The following is a 19696-nucleotide window of genomic DNA, read 5'->3' on the forward strand; positions in this document are numbered from 1 at the left end:
AGTTTATCTCTACTACATGTCATCTGACATTAGCCTTCCGTGTTATAACCCTCCACGTGTACGCTTCACCAATGACAGTTCCTCTGTTGAATACGATCTGACCATGAAACAAGCTATTCATGGAATTCCAGATCAACTTCGATGTATAACTATCCCACGTATTTTTAATGCAAAGTACCAGAATGTCGATTCCACAGGAGATATTTCACTGACGGGTCCCGTATCAATGGATCCACTGGCTTCGGTGTCTTCAAGAAAACTCTTCCGCCTTCCGAAAACTTCAGGAACCTTGCACGGTTTATGTTGCTGAGCTGGCAGCAATCAACTTCGCTTTGGGGATGATCTCAAACATGCCCGCAGACCACTTCTTCATCTTCTCGGATAGTCTCAGTTCTATTGAGGCACTCCGATCGATGAAACCTGTTAAGCATGCATCTTACTTTCTTACAAAATAAGAGAGCAGATGTTGTGCACTGGTCGAAAGATCATATAAGATTACCTTTGTATGGGTCCCCTCACATTGCCTAATTTATGGAATGAGAAGGCGGACTCTCTCGCAAAGGTGGGCGCTGAGGAAGGTGAGATTTATGATAGACGAATTTCAGAGATGAATTTTTCCATTTAGTACGTCAAAGTTCTCTTCACGGTTGGCAAAGCGATTGGCTAAATGGCCAACTGGGACGGTGGTTACATTCCATAATTCCTAGAGTTTCCTTGCGAGCCTGGTGGAAAGGTTTGACGTAAGTCGAGATTTCATTCGCGTGATGTCAAGACTTATGTCCAACCATTACTCGCTAGATGCACATCTACACAGGATTAACCTCGCGCTGAGCAATATTTGTAATAGGTGTGGTTCCGGTTATGATGACATCGACCACGTAGTTTGGCAGTGCCCGGATATGGACGCCTCCAGAGCGCAACTTTTGGATACCCTTGCGGCCCGAGGTAGACAACCCTATGTTTCAGTTAGAGATGTGTTGGGCACCCGCGATTTCATTTTATGGTCGCAATTTACGATTTCCTTCGCCTGTCGTGTATAAAAGTTTAATTCTCTTGTCTTCTCTTCTCCAGTTTTTTTTTTCTTGTGTGTTGTCCCCTTTGTGTTGGATTGAGGATCCTGGCCATCCGGCAGACGAAGACCGGCAAGAATTTGGTACAACGCCATGATACGTTAATCGAGCTACCACAATATACCTCCGGATGAGCAGCAGAGAACCCTGATCCCAATCCCTACCTTGTCCTTCCTCCAAAATTGTGACCACTAACCTCGAGTTGCCACGAGTACCCTGGTCTCATCCCGTACTAATTTTGGTACTTAAAAGTGAATAAATTGTAAAAGTACAAAAAATGAGTTTCGGCTCCGTAGAGCGTTAAACGCGATTGAGCCTCAAATAAATGAACTAGATAAAAAAAAAAAAAAAAAAGGTTACTGGGAGGGATGTTTGTTAATGGGGAGGATCGTTGGGTCAAAGGATTCACTTTGATAAGCGATTGACCATGATAAACAATGATTTGTGAGATATATACATGCTTATACGTAAATATAATTGTTCATATAATTTCTATGTAGAGGAAAATTATGCCGACACTTGAGGTGACGAACCATTCAAAGTTTGTTGAACAAATACCTAAATGTAACATTCCTACAGCTGTCAGTACGAAAGCATGTGTTATTATATTTTACTCATTGAAAAGAAACAAAAGACTCAATTGGTTGGGACATCATAAAACTTTATTCTTATGCCGCACTTACAGTGGCGAACCATCCAAAGTTTGTTGAATAAAGTGAACCTTTCGCAAGTCTACACTTTGTAGTGTCGACCATTCAAAGTTTTTTTTATTACAAAAATAAAGGTATATAAGGGGTGTTCTGAAAAAAAAAAAATGTTAAACATAAATAAATCATGAATCAGAGTTTGTGTCGACACTCACAGTGACGAACCATTCATAGTTTGTTGAAAAATCATATTTACATCCCACCATTGTAACGATTGAATGTGCAGTCATACATATTTTATAGATTAGAAATAGTAGCATGAAACGAGCTCACAATTGATCCGTTATCCTTGACTGAGCAGCCACAATCCACTTTCAGCTTCACTCGTTTGCTCGGCTAGCATTCAGAAAAAAAAAAATAGGCGCGCGACCCGAAAAAAAAACAGGACGACAGCTCGGGCTTTCTTGACGCACTGCCCAGGAGCAAGCGTCAAGGTCGTCGAAAGATCAAAAAGAACGAACCGATCGCGGCACTTTTTAACTTCTCAACCGAACTCCCCGATCACGCCACTTTTTCACTTACGAGATCGACGCGTGACATGTTTGATCCTGCCCTCGTCGCTCGCTCCGGCAAAAGCAAGCGTCAAGGTCGAAAGATCAAACAGAACTCAGTATCGCAGTACGCTGCAATATATTAAAAACAAAAATAAAAAACGAAATGTATATCAATACTCTTCACTTTTCAGTGTTTGTTGAACTGAACCTTACAGTTGCCGTTAAAGAAAGATAGGGTAGGTGTACCAGTTATGACCATAGTGGTTCCCTATTTCGCTATACGTGTTAACTTGATTTTTTTTTTTCACATTTTGAAAAGTTTTTGTGTTTTAGCAGTAAGATGAAGGATGTATCTAGATGTTAGAACATTCAAAAATATAAAAAAATGTGAAAGTTATCGAAATGTCACATATGGCCAAATAGGGAACCAAATTACAGGTGATACATTCACGGTGCTTCCCTGACCGTTATTATCAGAAAAAAATCTCCATCAAATCTGTGCCCACCCGTCGTTTTCTATAGTTAAGTTGCATGTCTGGGCAAAATTTAAAAAAAAATCGTAGGGCCCGTTTTGACGTTACGCTTTTTGATTGTATAACTCTACTATAATTCAAAGGAAATCTGAGATTTTTAAACGGATTTTCATTGGCCCTGATTATCATAAAAGAAAATATTATCAAAATTTGGTGCAAAGTTGGTTTCTTTAGTTATTTGTAACCTCTTAGTGGAGTTTTGAAACAGAAAATAGACAAAATATAGAATTACGCCCATTTTGAGGTGTAAGTATTGAAAACACTAATTTTAGATAAATAATTAGGCACTCTAATACCGTTGAGCATGTTCAAATGTTTTCAATGATACATTGCCATAAAAGTCTTCCACTATTAACTGATTCATCATGGCTCATAGGCTCAAGTGCTTTAAGGCATTACGGAGCTAATTTCATCATGTAACCAAATAAGTTCTTGTAGCACAATATTCTGACTAGGTTGGTAAACCAATGTACTCATGATTCAGATTATTGTACATGCTGCTGATTGCCACCTGTTGTATGTTGAAGCGAAGTATACGTCAAGCAGTACTTTACGATTTGAGTGTTCGGTTATGAGTAGCATTCACACAGTTGAAAACCGGAATTTTAGACACGCGAAAAATGGATTTTCTCCAAATCTATGCGTCGGAGCTACGTCGGGCATGATGCGCTGGGTAGTCCACCAGATCCGCTGTCAAGCATGCCCTATTAATCTATTGAAATTATTGTTTTCAATGCTTACACTTCAAAAAGGGCGTACTCCAAATTTCGTGTATTTTTTCCATTCTAATCTCCACCAAGAGGTTGAAAATAGTTAAATAAACCAACTTTGAACTAAATTTTAATGGTATATTCTGATAATCACGGCCAATAAAAATCCGTTTAAATATCTCAGATTTCCTTTGAATTAGTAGACTTATACAATCAAAAAGGCGTAACTTCAAAACAGGCCTAAGATTTTTTTTAAAAGTTTGTCCAGAGATGCAGCTTAGCTATAGAAAATGACTGGTGTGCTCAGATTTGATGGAGATTTTTTTTCTGATAATAACGGTCAGGGGAGCACCGTGACATTGCATTGTGAATCCAGGCACAAAATATACAAATATTTAGCCAAAAGCAAGTGTCCGGAATTTGAAGCAACCTAATAATAGTGTCTGGATTGCGAAGCAAGACACATCTCTATTTCACATATTTAAACGTTTTTCATCTAATAAATCACTATTTATATTGCATCATGCTAAATAATAAACATTTTACTTCATAATAAATTAAAATAACTTATGAAAATAGTTATAATAAATCATAAAAATTGTGTTTGAAGTTCATCCGGTGCTTAAGTGTCCGGATTTCGAGTCAAAACGGTTACGAGACCGTATGTAGCGTTTTCATAAGATTCATGAAGTAATTTCGTTGTATCCTATAGAACATAATCTCCAGGGATTGCGAGATGAACTTTTGAAGGACACTGTTGTTTGTAAGAACTTATATGACTTAATCGATTTCTAACCATCGATCCTCTCTTTCACTAATATCTTCGTCAAAATAAATACATCTGCAATCTTTATAGATTACGATGCAAGATCTAAAATCTTTTAATGTAAAACACTAAAAAAGTGTTTCAAAAAGTGAATCTGTTTTCAATGATAATGCGAAGAGAGCAACGACGAAAGAAAAATTGATCTTTTTAAGAAAGCTCTGAAAAAATCAATGTCGAAAAATTGCCTCCTCTCGTTTTCTAGAAAACAAATAGGAAAAAAATCCTGTGAAAATATTCAGAGGAATTGTTAAGGACTCTCTGAAGAAAACCGAAATACATCTTGAAAAAATAATTAAAAAGTAATAATTCAATATTGAAGAAACTCTTGGAGAAATGCCTGGATATATCATATTAATTGCATAATATCGATCGTGCATAATCTTTAGATTTTATCTTATTTTCCATGCAGCTGCATATCGTCCTCTCATTTCGCTTTCCCGTCAGAACAAACACGGTAGGGGTGGATGGTGCAAGCAAGAAACTCATTCGCCTTCACTCACTCACTCACCCGCCTCGGCATGATTCGCACGGAGCGGAAAAACCGACGCCGATGCACTCGCTCTAGAACTGCATTCGGTGAGAAAACGAGTGACTGACCACCATGCTTGTTTCACGCTTGTTCGATTCCACGCAGAGATGGATTCGGTCGGATCCGTTTTGACGGGATTTTGATACAAAATTCCTCCAAAAATGCCATATTATGATGTTCAACGAAAATCAAAAATAGTGTTTTTCCATGTTCCAGTTGATTTATTGCCGGAAAAGTAACAAATCAACGAAAGAGTTTAACCGGGAAGAGAAGCGCAAATTTGTGTGAGCGTTGCCAACCGTGCACGGTAGGCGAGCGCGCGCGAGAGAGAATCCGATCGTCCACGCCGCTCGCCCACTTCGTCCATGTGGTGTTCTCGGCGTCGTCGACGACGTCGCTCGGTCGAGACGAAGCGGGAGACTCCCTACATATACTGAAAAGAGTTATTACGAGAGTTATTACCGACGACCGATCTCGCTTTGGGGGCTATATTGCGCTATCCGCCAGTTTCCGATATAGAGCTCTTGCACTGTGCTCTGTGCGACTCGGGTCGTGTGTTGTTTGTAATAATTTAAATTTCGCTTGCCATCTAGATCGCCTTTGTCGGGAAATCGCCGCGCGGTACGACGCGCGTGTCTTTCATCTCTCACGCTGTTTGAAGCTTTGGGGTTTGGCGATTTATCGAGCATTTGCGAGCGGTCAATAAGTGTGCGTTTCTTTCGGGAAGCTTGAAGACACCAGAGTGTCACGTGCGAAGTTTGGAGCGTGGGTTTTGCGGTCGTTGGTTGAGTCGCACGCGGAAGTGTTGCACGTCGTCCAATCGAAGCGCGCGCGAAGTGCGAGTGTCATTGCCTACTGAGTGTGGCGACGGCCGGCGGCGACGCTGCGGTTATGTCATAAAGAAGGGCGACGGAGCGACGGCTACTTTGATCGAACAACAGGTTGAATCGTGCGGTTCGTCGAAATTTGTGACCTGGCTCTTGCGATACTAGCATTACGGAGCCGAAACCATAGTTGTGACTTGCGGGGCAATTGGTGATGAAACTTGACTTCTAAACGAGTGTTCTCAACAGTATAGATTACAAAATAGTGAAGTGTCGTAGAAACCCAGTCGGAAAACCTCGCTCCGGTCCTGTGGCTATAAAATACGAGAAAAAAGGAAACATTCAGAAGGAAGTGAAAATAGATTTTCCCAGTGTGTGGTTGGCAGCCGGTCGGTTCGTCGGTTAGTTCGGAGGTCGGTCTCGGATTCGGTTCGCGTTCGCTGAGAAATACTGTTTGTTTTGTCCGGTGCGTGGTTCGGAAGCCATAAGCCAAGTCTACGCCGGTTCAAGTTTGGGGTTTTGTTGTGTTTTTATTTCTTCTCGGCTTCGGATGCTCGTTGCGTGCCGTCGGAGCCGCGTGGTTTCGTTCCGTTTCGTCCGTTCGGGGGTAGGGTAGTTTTGAGTTTCAATTTAAATCCAAAAACACGATAAGCGCGCGCGTTCGGCCATGGATTAATCCCGGTGAAGTTGACCACTGAAACAGAGTGAAGAAGTGCTAAGGCCGGCAACACAGGAGGTAACACCTCTGAATCAACAACAATTACACCTTTCGGCTTTGATGGGCTTCAGCGCCGCGGCACAATCCGAAACTAATGTGTGGATGATTTCTAGCGCCGAAGAGAGGTGGTTATCTTAAAAGAAAAGTGTTTTGCGTTGAAAATAGATGCAAGAGGCGTGCCCTATCTCGACTGCATCTTCGCATTCAACGGGAAGAGGTGTAAAACGATATGCCTAATTGAAATTGTTTGTTGCCTGAAATCGCGGCCTCCGATAAAAGGCTCCGCAGAAAGAAATCGAAGCAAAGCTAAAGGTGTTTGTGTCCGTCCGGCGTGTGAAGAAAGTGCGAATCTGGTAGTAATCAAGGAGAAGTGCGCGAATCGGTCGGATTGATCTCTCGACCGGAAGTGCGCCCCTGAAAGCCGTCAAAATTGAAAAAGGAAACTTCCTTTTTGAACCCCCTCGCGTATCCCTCGTCTGGCCCTGGTGGCAGCGGCAGCGTCGGTCAGAGTGGTGGAGGCAATCGCGGCGGCAGTGGACCATCCGTGTCGGCAGTGGCCGCAGCAGTAGCGGCTGCAGCAGCGTCCACCAGTGGTAGCCTCTGGTAGCGGCGCCGGCACCAATTCCGGTCGCGGTGCGATCATCATCACGCGGCAGCGGCAGCGGCGGCAGCTGCAGCACACCATCCGCATTCCCATCGCTGGCGGCGGCGGCGGCCGCGGTCAACACCGTCGGCGGCACACCAGCGATCACCAACCATCATCACCCCCATCATCATCCGCATCATCACCCCCACGCTACCGGAATACCAATCAGGATGGACTGCGACTACTCGAAGCTGTTCTATGCGAAACGTAATCACCGCGCGCGGTTTGAGGTTTTCTTATTTTCGGAATGACCATTCCCGTTTTTTTTCGTTTGTGTGTTTGTGGTTCCTCTAGTAAGTAAGTAGGTACATAGTCAAGAACTTTGGAGGATGTGTGGTTGTTGATATGCAAATGGGCAGTCTGTTTGGGTTCGCTTGGAATGTTAATGTTAGTTAGTTCAGCTTGAAATTTTGAGAGGTCGTGTTCTAATGCTTGCCGGAGATTTACGGGGCTTTGCCGACGGATTGTTTTTAAATGGATAGAAGCAACGTAAGATACGTCGTAAATCGCAATCTCTTATGTATCAGAGCAGTTTTTATGGCATGCTGACAAACGTCTAATGTTTCATCTATTAAAATTGACTCAAAGTAAGTCAATTTGGAACAGTCCCATTTGCTGTTCAGGGAATTTCTCAATTCAATATCCTGATAGCCCTACTTATTTTTCTCTTCTATAAATTCTTCTACGATTAATTTGGGTCTTAACGGATTCTAGTCAGCTTTGTAATTACTCACGATTACTTTGATCCTGATCATGTTTTAAAATTTCCCATGAAGCGATCCTCATGCTATCGCTCTTCTTGCCATTATTTACAGTTGACTAGAATACATGTAAAATATAAGATCAATAGTAATCTTGACGTCAACATTTGTTTGCAACGAAGTTTGATATTGACCCAGTTTGAGCAAGCAAGCATTAAATAATTGTTATTTTCCATAGAAATTGTTCAGTCAGAGTGGACCAGTACACGTAGTCCATCAAAAAATCGTTCTATCAGAGGTTTTGACTATGATTTTCATCATTATCCCTTCACATTATATTGTTTGGAAGTAACACAAAGATGTGTAGAAATATTGAACCAAAATTTAAACGAGTTCAAAAATTACAGAGCGTTAGACTTAAACACATTTTTCTCAAAATGGGTCCACTCTTGACTTAACGCCGACCAATTGAAAATCGAGGCTGTGCATTTCTGCATTTTTGGAAAAGGGATCAACTAGGACCAATGATAACTTCAGGCTGCAATGTTTTTCTTCTTGTATGCACACTGTCAGTCCGGAAACGAAGAGGACTGTTTCTATGATGCCTATGTTGACCGCAGCCTACTTATGTGATATTTGAATATCTGTTGGTCAAGATTACCATGTGCGTTGACTACGTTCGGAGCGTGCGGTCAATAAAGCAGATGCTTTCATATTCGGCGAGCTTCTTCTTCTTCTTTCTTGGCATTACGTCCCCACTGGACAGAGCTGCTTCTCAGCTTAGTGTTCTTATGGGTTACTTTCACAGTTATTAACTGAGAGCTTTACTGTGCCAATGACCATTTTTGCGTGTGGCAGGTACGAAGATACTCTATGCCCTGGAAGTCGAGAAAATTTCCAACCCGACCGGTGGGATTCGAACCCACGACCCTCAGCTTGGTTTTGCTGAATAGCTGCGCGTTTACCGCTACGGCTATCTGGGCCCTACACACAGTTAATCAATGCTGCACAGAAACTGTTATTAAAGACGATGATCCTAAAATCCTAATTCGTTCTTAAAAAACATGAGTAACAGAGAATTTCAACTTACTTGCGATCCTGCTGTGCAACAATCTTGAAAAAAAAAATCAAATGCTTGGAAATAATGCATTTTTTTTGAAAAAACCTCTAGAGCCAATACCGGCATTGAAACTAAATGTTGTATAATGCGAAAACGCTCAAAAACTTGCTATGCTCTTTGGAAGCGCGTACAATTTCAATTTGAGACTCACTAGTCAAATGAAAATTAATGTACTCAAGACTCCAAAAGCGAATGTTTTTGACAATTATATGGAGACTGTTGAGTGAGAAGTGCGAACTATTATTCAAAAAATATGAAAGACCCTGGCGATGAAGTAATTTTTTACGTCCTTATCCAGAAACCTCCAATAGCTTATCCTTTTTATCAATCAAAATACCATATAGGCCACCATTCATCGCTTATTAAAGTACTAATGGTCCCGGCAAACTTTGTTTTGTTTCAAGTTGGGTTTCGAAAAAAGTTATGTAAACTCCCATACAAAGTGACAGATTAGTTTTCTCCTGTTTTTTTTCAACTATTCTAGGGTCAGGAGACTAATACTAAATAGTTTCCTTGCACAAACACGTCGAAACCCTTGACGAAACAGTAGAAAAATCGGGTAAATCCGTTGACTCGTTCTGAAGTCATTTCGTGACATACAAACACCATTCCGTTTTTATTTATAGGGCAATTCTCGCCCGCCATTGGCACACATCGTTAGAATTCCAATTTTATGTCACTGATCGCTAGTATAGACTAAAACTAAAGGACGATCGTTTCGGTTTTCTCGAATGGGTGAACCCCTTGTACGCTAGCTAGCTAAACAGTTTGCGAAAAATTAGGGATAATATTCATTCTTTCAATAAATGATAATCGTTTAATACCATTGATTAAAATGAACAAACACATTTTCGAACAAACAGTCATACAGTCAACCACCAACCAATACTAAATAGGGGCAATACAAGCATTTACTCATCACTGATTCACTGAATACTGTCAGTATATGATATCCAGTGAACTATTAGCTCAATATTAAAATCAACATTTTGTCATTGCTATACATTTTACGCATCATACTTCTTTATCTTTGTTGCATTTACGTTCCCAATGGATCGAAGCCTGTTCTTCACTTCAATTTTTGATGTAAACTTTAATAATTATTGTTTTAGACTTTGCATTCGAAAATACTAGATCAAACTCAGAGCAGACTGATGTATAGCCAGGCCATGCTGCCACCGCCGATCCATTTAACGTATATATGATAATATTTCAAGCTAAAATAAATATTTAGCTATTGCTTTGGGAATTTCCTTCAGATATTCTTAAAATTAAATTTCCAAGAATTTGATGTTTCTCCTGGAATTTATCCACAGATTTCAACTAGAATCCTTCCAGGATTTCTCCATGGACTCATCTTAAACCCTCCTGATATTCTTCAGAGATGATTCCAGGGATTCCACCAGATTTTTTCCAAAGCGATTTCAGAGACTCCTCATAGAGTTTCTAGGAACATTGATCAGTATTGACTTCCCGTTTTAAGGATTCTACAGTGCCATTGATCAAGAGTTTAACCAAGGCGGGTTCAGCTCCTCCTACTCTGGCTACAGAGTACAATGAACCAGCCTTGAGTTTAACCAAGTAATTTCTCCAGGATATAAAGTGGTTTCAACTACGAATTCTTCAAACCATCCCGTCTACGATACCAATATATTTTTCGGAGTCTGGAGAATCAAAAATTATTCAAACATTTTTTCATGAATTCTTCCAGCGGCTATTCAAAGAACAATCTAGTGATAGTTTTGGAATGCTCTAGAAATTGTTCGAAAAAATCGTACATCTCGAATATCTTCAGCAATTTCATTATGAATTACCAAATATTTATGCAAGAACTATTTTATGTACTATTAAAATTTCTTCAAGGATTATATGTCGAATGAAATCCTTCATTGATTCCATCAGGAATTTCTAAAGAAAGTCATATTTGTATTCAGTTAGTTCTCTCAGTAACTCTTGAAGTATTCTAGAGAATTTTCAACTGATCAAAGTTCCCCAGATCCCCCAGGAATTCTCTAGAATACTGCTGATAATCCTACCCCGTATTTTTTCAAAAACTTTTCCATGGAAAATCCTCAAGAATAGTTCTTGTTTTAATGAAGTTCTCTAGTGATTGCTTCCTGAATTCTCTTATATATTTTCAAAGCATTTTTGGTAGATTTGTTGAAGTTCTGTGATGAAAATTATAATAGAGAATTTGTTTTATTAATTTTTCAACGAGTTCTTTTTACAATGAAATTCTTGAATTTCCATAATTGCCTGCTAGTACAAGAACATTAACTTATTCGAATATTTTCTGAAAGATCTCATCTCTGAATTTCTTTTAGAGTTCCTCCGAGTGTTCAGAGAATCTTCCAAAGATTTTTTCCGGAATACTTGTTTTTAAGGATGGCTCTAATAGAGGCGTAAAGTAAAAAAAATAAAAATACAAAAAAGTATGAAAAAATTAGAATCGGGTAAAAATATATAAAAAATGTAAGAAAACTGAGCGGTTCCACAGAAAATGACGACTTTTTTTCCAAATTTCATTTTTAAATTTTTTGATTTGAATGAAATTTTGCACATGCTTTCTTTATGCCCAAAAATGCCTTTTTGCATCATTGGTTCGCCATTTTGACTCTAGCCTTACTTTTTAGAAGGGCCTAAGAGAAAAATCCTTAATCATTTTCAAAAAAAATATAACTTAGAAACGGTTTGTCCGATCAGTTTGGTGTCTTCCGCAAAGTTTTAGGTTATTGTTGGGACCGTCTGGAAAAAAATACACTATAAAAAATGTTGTAATTTTTTATATATCGAAAATAAAACTTGAAAATCAATTTTCTTAAAAATTGTATTTGTGTGTTTTTTTATATGTTGAAGTAGACAAAAAATGAAGTCTTTTGCACAGTAGGTCAAGATGAAGAAATCATGAATAAAAAAATTATGATTTTTTAAAAAAAGGTGAATTTTTGAAAATGGTCATAATAAACTTTTTAAATGTTAAAATGTTTAAATGTTTAAATTTTGAACTCGATTTTATGAAAGTACGCAAAAGGTATACTCATCTTGTTAAACGTTCAAATAAAGATTTATTGATGAAGCATTTTCGAACCATGAATGGTGCCTCTCTTTCGTATATTCATAAGCTAATGATAGTTAAGGTTTTTGTCAAAATTGCGTTTAGTTCATGCGCAAATTTTTCAACTTTTTGAAACAATGATTTCTATCATTTTCACTGACACTACCGAAAATTCATGTATCACATGAGTTCTGCAGACGATGTGATCAAGAAAAATGCGGGTGTTACTAAAAATGGCATCGCCGAAAACGATTCCGTTGTCAAATCTTTCATAAGTTTATTCATTTAGGCAACATTAACTAAATACTATTACGAATGTAGAATTTCCTGAGGAAATTGTCTACTTTTAGGCGTATTACGCGTTCAAGGTGTTTTTAATTTTGAAATAACTCAAAATGTAAATGACTAGTAAGAGTTTGGTCTTCATATTCGGCTTCAGGGGCCCTGATTTTAGTAAGTACGACATTTCCAATATTAGCGAGCGTTGTTTACTTGGGTGATCAATGATACCCCATATCAGCTGAATCAAAAAATCACTTAAAACATTATTTAAAACATGTTTAAATCTTTCGAAAAACAAAATAAAGTACATAGATAGGAGCGGTGGGTGCCAGTAACTTGTTTTAAAAATATGAAACTTGTAACATTTGTATTGTGAAATTGAACATTAAGAAAAACTAAAAAAATGATCAATGTTACCCGCCGGATTTACGGTACGTGAAAATCAGGCTTACTTTTACCATTTTAAAGATACAGCGATTTTAATACAAAATTATGATATAATTTTCAATTTTCGGTCATTTTCGAATGTTTTTCGAGGCTCATTAAGCCTAGAAAATTTGTTCATTTGTTTTAAAAGAGAAGATAATTTTTGACTAAAATGTTTTGAAAAAAATATTGAATTGGTATGTATTGAGGCGAAATAAAAAATGTGCCCTGTAAAAATGAATTAATTTATTTTTTTAACGAAACACAACTTCAACATTCAACATTGTGATATTTTGATTTGTAATTATCAAGAAAATACCCAAGTAACCAACAAGCACTATAAACTGCAATTATTTAGCAGTATATGCGCCTTAACGGTATGACAATTAATGCTACCTAAACTTATAGCTGCTAGTAATGCTTTCCCAATGCAGGTTTTGGCGAAATAACGGGCTGCTTTAGTGCAACACCTTTAGGAACGTTGCACCCGGTTGGTGTGTTTCTGTCAAAAAGTGTAACGCCTCTGCGAGCGGCAAATCAAAACAAAAATATTTTCTCCGTCTCCCGTGCCGTGCCTCCTTTGCCGTCAATGCTGCTGCACTTATCAAGGCTATATTTCGTTGTTAGGATATTTTGGTTACCCTTCCTATATTGTGGATTCGAACTGACGGATTTGGTGATTAATAGGACCTTTGGATATACTTCGCACTGCAGGATATGCTACAGATGGTTTAGTGCCGAGCGCTGGTTTTTTCTCCTTCATAAGGTACGTTTTGTTTGCTGGTTCTTTTATTTACCTACGAGCAGATAACGAATACCCCCGGGAGGAATATAAAACGCAACGCAAATACGCACTGCAATTCATATTAGATACTCGGAGCAGGTATTTTAATTATGTTTCCTAGCCGGTGAAATCAGCTTGTGACATTGTGGTATCCTAGCGCTCCTTCAAATAAAAAGAAAGGTAGGTTCGCGCTGAATTGGAACCAATTCCTTAAAATGCAAAAACCGAGGTATGGGTATGAATGAGACCGCATAATTCTTAGTTGCTACTCCCGTAGTGCAAGAGTATGAAAGAGATGAATATAAACTAAAATATGTAACACTAGTGGTCCCGGCAAACTTCGTCTTGCCATCAAGTAGGCTGTTGAAAACCGCAATGAATCGTCCCATATACAATGACAGTTCCGTTCATTCTCATTTTTCGACTTTCCCGGTGAATATCCTGGAACTTTTATACACACAACACGTCGGAACCCTTGACGAACAAAATGGAGAAATAATCATTCAAATCCGTTGACCCGTTCGTAAGCCATTTCGTGACATACAAACACCATTCCATTTTTATGTATATAGATATAACCTGTCTTACTCTTTCGTTGCATTTGTATAGCAACAAAAAAGCATTTGAACTGCTCAGAACCGAAAATAGCGTCTGCAATGAGAATGCTAATAAACAACCAGTGGATTTTAAATAGCAGAGCATTTGCTACTTTATGTCAACTAAGCAATCAAATTGCTTCAAATAGGCTGCAAGCAGGTCAAATGCTATTAGAAGTCTGCTGCACAGCTTATTGTAGTGCTTACTGGTTACCTGGGTATGGAACAAAATGTTAAAAGTTAAAAAATAACAAAATAACGAATATAAAGCAATCAATACGTGAAATGCATTTATATCGATTCAAAATATTAAAATATTTCCATTCGAAAACAAAAGCTTTATGAGTAGAGGAGTAACGTGCTCAGTTGTCTCACACAAATATACCTGATGTTTTCTTAAAGTACAGCACGTTGGTATATTTTTGTGGTCGGACAGAAACGTACCTAATAGTTGATTCAAGTACCCATATTGGTATAAAAAAGAACTGATGCAGCAAAGACATAAGCAAGTGATAATCAAGTGAAAAGTAAAAGATAGCTTAGAACAATGAAGTATAAAATGAACACCATCAACAAAGGTTGTGTAAATGTGTTTTCAAAAAAATGTTCAAAAAGTTACCGAAATCTCACGGAAAGTAATATTGCCAAATTAGTTGAACTAGGATTTGCAGATGAAAATCAGCTTAATAAACAATTTAAAATTTGCGATTCGTGTCGTTTACAATTGGCCAAAACAACAGCATTATCAAGCAGTGATGACTTATCAAGTAGTGAAGAGGAAGATGTTTGCATGGAAGAGGAAACAATAGAAGCATCAGCATCAGGAACTTCAATACAGTCAACGGATTCCAATATGAATATTCCTAGTCAGGAGTCATTGGAAGCAACGTCAGCAACTTCAATAGAATCAACGAACTCGAACTTGAATGTTTCTAGTAAGGAGACATTAGAAGCAACGTCAGCAACATCGATTGAGACAACGGATTCCAACGTCCCTGAATACATCCAAAAAGTGAATATCGATATTTTCAATGAGTCAATATCAAGTATACTCGTAGCGCCGATCGATAAGATAAAAATTAGTTCTACTAAATACGAGATAGTCAACAGCATTAGACAAAACATCTTTGCGCTAAATAAGGAAGCTAAATTGGATGAAATTAGAACCGGCGAATTCTATGAAATAATTGAGCAGCTCAAAGAAAAGTTTACAAGTGAAGGGATGACAAGGGCAGAGCAATTTCAACTCTTAACTGTATTGCCTAAAGCATGGACAGCCGAGAAAATTAAGAACACATTTGATACAACTTTATACACGGCAATGGAAGCAAAACAATTACTGAACAAAAGCGGCGTGCATTCTACTATTGATCCGAGGGCAACCACTGGACTGGATGAAAATATCAAGCACGCGGTTATGCAATTTTACGAGGATGATGAAACCAGTCGAGCAATGCCTGGTTAGCATGATTGTGAAAAAGAAAAGGCTCATGACTACCACATTGCGAGAGGTCTAAAACCGATTCCACGAATTGAACACTGAAATACAAATCGGATTTTCATCCTTTGCTAAACTTCGGCCTAAAAACTGTAAACTCGTAACTAGCTCGGTAACTCACAACGTTTCTCAAAAACCACCACCATTCACGAAAATGTGAATCTCATAAGTTAGGCAATTTTCAAACTGTAATGATAGTAAAAAAATTGTAACTAAAGTTAAAAAATAGCATTATGATTATGAAAAAGTAAGAAATCTGTATCAAAATAGGACACTCCAGCATTGTATAAGAACATGAAATAAAATGCTATCAGAAAAAAAAACCTTTATTTTATCAACTCGAAAAACATCCAAAAACAACCAAAAGTTGGGAATTTTTAGTAAGTTTAATTTTAAAATCGCTGTATCTCGGAAACGGTAGCAATTAGCAAATTTTTCTCATATACCTTTTTGTTGCAAATTTTGCATACTTCCATAAAATCGAAAAGCATTCAAAAAGTTTAGTTAGACCATATTGAAAAATCAAACTTTAAAAAAAAAATCATAACTTTTTTGTCCATGATTTCTGTATCTTGACCCACTGTGCAAAAGACTCCATATTTTGTCTACTTTAAAATATAAAAAAAAACGATTTTTGAGCAAATGGATTTTTAAACTTTATTTTCGAAAAAAAAAAAAATACTTTTTTTACAGTGTATATTCCAACAATAACCTAAAACTTGGCGGAAGATTCCAAACCGATCAGACAAATAGTTTCTGAGTATTAATTTTTTGAAAATAATTAAGGCTTTTTTTCTTAGGCCCTTCTTAAAAGTAACGCTAGGGTAAAAATGGCGAACCGATGATGCAAAAAGGCATTTTTACAAAAGTAAACTGACATTCGAATTGAAATGGAACCGCTCTATAGTGGACGGAAGTGTTGCGTGCCATACAGTCGGCCGAAGCACAAATGTTCATGTGGTTGGCAACACTGTTTAAGAAGAATAAAGAAAACATCGAAACCATAAAACTTGTGCGGGATTAAAAAATGGAATGCTTAGCAACATAGCAATACTTTTCAACTGTAATCCAGGTTTTCATCAAGAGTTTAAAATTCTGTCGCAGCTGGCAACATTGCTTAAGTAAAATTCTGCCACCAAACAGTGCTATTGTGGATGAATCTTTTTTTTTTGCGGATATCTCAGGACCTGGCCACTTAGAATGATGGCGTCTTGGGTGAAGTTGTTCGCTAGCTCAAGGACTATCATTATTTAAGCCAAGACATTCGGGATTTTGCCACCAGGCGGCGCTAGTGCGCATACAATTTTAGTTTTGCGGATATCTCATGATCCTAACCACTTAGAAAGATGGTATCTTTAGCATAGTTGTTCAGTAGTTCAAGGGCTATCATTATTCTAGTCAAGAGATTCAAGATTTTCCCACTAGGCCGTAGTGTTGGCCAGGTTGGCGACCGCCAAAGGCGCAAGCCTTCAGGGGGGCGCCAAAATGCGTGACGCAAATGGTAAAATTTTTGGAGATGTGTATTGAGTCAATGTTTCGAGAAAAAGTCGTTGACAAAAACATGACAAGTTGAAGCAGTTTCTGAATAAATTCAAACATAATATTTTAGAAGCATTCCAATAGATGTTAAAGAATTCTTTTAATAAAAGTTCTTTGAAAAAAAAATATTTATGAATTTATTCAAGGAATTCTAAAATAGTTCTTCATGGCAATAATTTGTAAATCAGTTATGCCAGAAAATGTTTTGGAAAATTAGTGGGTATCTAAAACCAGCCACAAATCGAATGTTTAGACCATGAACTAATTGAAGGAAAATCAGCGGAAGCCAAAGATTTATTGGCAAATGAAACATTGAAATTAGAACATGAATTTGGGTATTAATCCTAACAACAGCATTCACTCTTTTGTTACCGAAAGAAAAAAAAAAACATTGCTTAAAAATTCGTGCAGAATTCCCTAACATCTCAAGAATGGCATTTTTGATTAGTGACAGCATTTTCTGTTTTATTCCATGGTAAAATTTGTAATGCAGCTTCTAGAGCCACCATTCAGCGAACTGTTTTTCGTAATCACTATGGTTGGGGTGTACTAGAGGATATCTTGGCTAAATTTCTCTAAAGCAGAATTCTATTTTGATCTCTTTGGGTATGACCTGAGGTGAATATCTTCTTCTATTTTTTACACAAATTTCTTTGAGCTTCTTTCACGAAAATTCTTGAAGTATATTCATGATTCAATGCAAAAATATTCGAAAAATTCTTGTTTGTTAAAAGAGTTACTTAAGAAATTATTTTTAAAAAATCCTCCAATTTCCTCGTGATATTTACGGTCGACAAAATGTGGCTAATAGATTGCATTAAAAATATTGTATATGTATATAAATATGTAAATATGTATCCTTTTTAAATATTGACCACATGTATTAGAAAACTATGTAAATATGGTTCGGCAATATCTACAATAGTTTATTTCAGAATATGAATTGTACTGAGATTTCAATAAAGGTTTAAGTTAAAAAAAACAGTAATTTCTGCGAGTTTATCTTTGACAAAATAAACAGTTATTTTATAAACAATTTATTTAATGTGAGCATGTATCGAATCAATGCCTCAAAACTTCTGGAGCACAAATCTGAAGAATCAAACAGGATATCGAGCTAAAAATTTGATCCAACTATTGATCAATTGATCAAGTTTTCAGCTTGAATTGTTGTCTGATTATATAGATTTGTTCTCTTGAAGAGTTGAGGTGTGAGTTCGCTTCATCTTCACTTCAAAACATCTTCTTTCGGACTGTCAGACAGTTCAGCTGAAGATAAATTGAAACCACACCTCAAGTCTGTAAGAGCACAAATCTAGAGAATCAAACAGCCAGCCAAGCTCAAAACTTGATCTATCGGTTATTAGCTGGTGGTGATTAATCGATTAAGTTTTAGCTGGAACCGCTGTTTGGTTGTCAGGATTTTTGATGCTTAAAATTTGAGGAAAAGCTTCGATTATGAGAGTTTTGAAACATTTTGTGTGCATTCTTACAAAGTCAAAATGAATTCCAATTTTTAGTTGATTCTTAAGCTTTATCATGAAGCTACCACAGACTTTTGAAAATTATCGTTGAAGTTTTTCTGAAATGTTCCATGTGAACTTGTACTATGTTGAAAACAGTTGAGCTTTGAGTAAGGGGCGCCCGAATGGCAGTTCGCCAAGGGCGCCATGAGACCAAGCTACGGCTCTGCCACTAGGTGGCGTTAACGAGCACGTTTTTTTTTGTTCCGCGGATATCTCAGGATCCGCGTGGTGGAATGGAAATGTAGAAAAATATTTATTCTAGCCAAGAGGTTCGAAATTTTGCCGTCAGGTAGCGCAAGTGAGCATAACCGCAAAACAAAAGTTCATTGCTCACTAGCGCTGTTTGGTGGCAAAATTTTGAATCTCATGGCTTTTATAATGATAGCGCTTAAGGTACTGAACAACTTTGCCGAAGAAGCCATCTTTCTAAGTGGTCAGGATCCAGAGATATCAGAAAAACAAAAGTTTCATGCTCACTAGCGCCGCCTGGTGGCAGAATTGTGCATTTCTATGACCACCACATGTTGGCCTTTGATCTACTGAGCAATTTTGCTGAACATCATGACCCTCTATTTTGAATACTTTCTAAGATATTGATTATTTATAAAAACGTTTCGTCAATCTGAATTTCACTCGTTAAAAGAACCGTCGCAAAAAGAACGGTCGTAAAAAGAGGTTGGAGTGTATTCAAATCAGAATAGTTTTATTTGTGCTTTTCGATACTTTTGCACCATTTTCCCACAAATTCTCAAAAAACTCTTCTGATTAAATTCATTAAATTAATTTTTGGGGACCCTATTGAAATAACATCTTTGATAGTTTTTATATGAGTTTCTGTGTGAATCTTAGGAGAAATTCCATATAAATGGCTGAAGTATTCGAGGATCATTTATTCTGAAGGAGCCCTTGAAGGATTCCTGTAGACGTTGTTGAAGATTTTGGAAACACCCATTGAATCATTTTGTAAAAACTCCTAAAGATTCACAGGTAAAATTTATAAATATACAATAGAAATATTAGTAATAGAACGCTAGTGGCGCTGTTGTCACATAACTGGATTAATTTATTATTACCTTTAACTGTACTTTTTCAATGTGTATCCAATGCCATGT

The 19696-nt window shown here is 37.6% G+C and overlaps 1 protein-coding gene across 1 annotated transcript in view; it reads left to right on the forward strand.

The window, feature by feature from the left end:
- Positions 1-7198: 7198 nt before the first annotated feature.
- LOC5564956 (protein scalloped) overlaps positions 7199-19696 on the forward strand; it is a 619434-nt gene continuing 606936 nt past the window's right edge. Inside the window, exon 1 of the mRNA XM_021839261.1 lies at positions 7199-7264. Coding sequence (XP_021694953.1) covers positions 7228-7264 — 37 coding nt within the window. The 5' untranslated portion in view covers positions 7199-7227. The remainder of the gene's footprint in view (positions 7265-19696) is intronic.

This window comes from Aedes aegypti, chromosome 1 (genome assembly GCF_002204515.2).
Source record: "Aedes aegypti strain LVP_AGWG chromosome 1, AaegL5.0 Primary Assembly, whole genome shotgun sequence".
NCBI classification, from domain to species: Eukaryota; Metazoa; Arthropoda; class Insecta; order Diptera; family Culicidae; genus Aedes; species Aedes aegypti.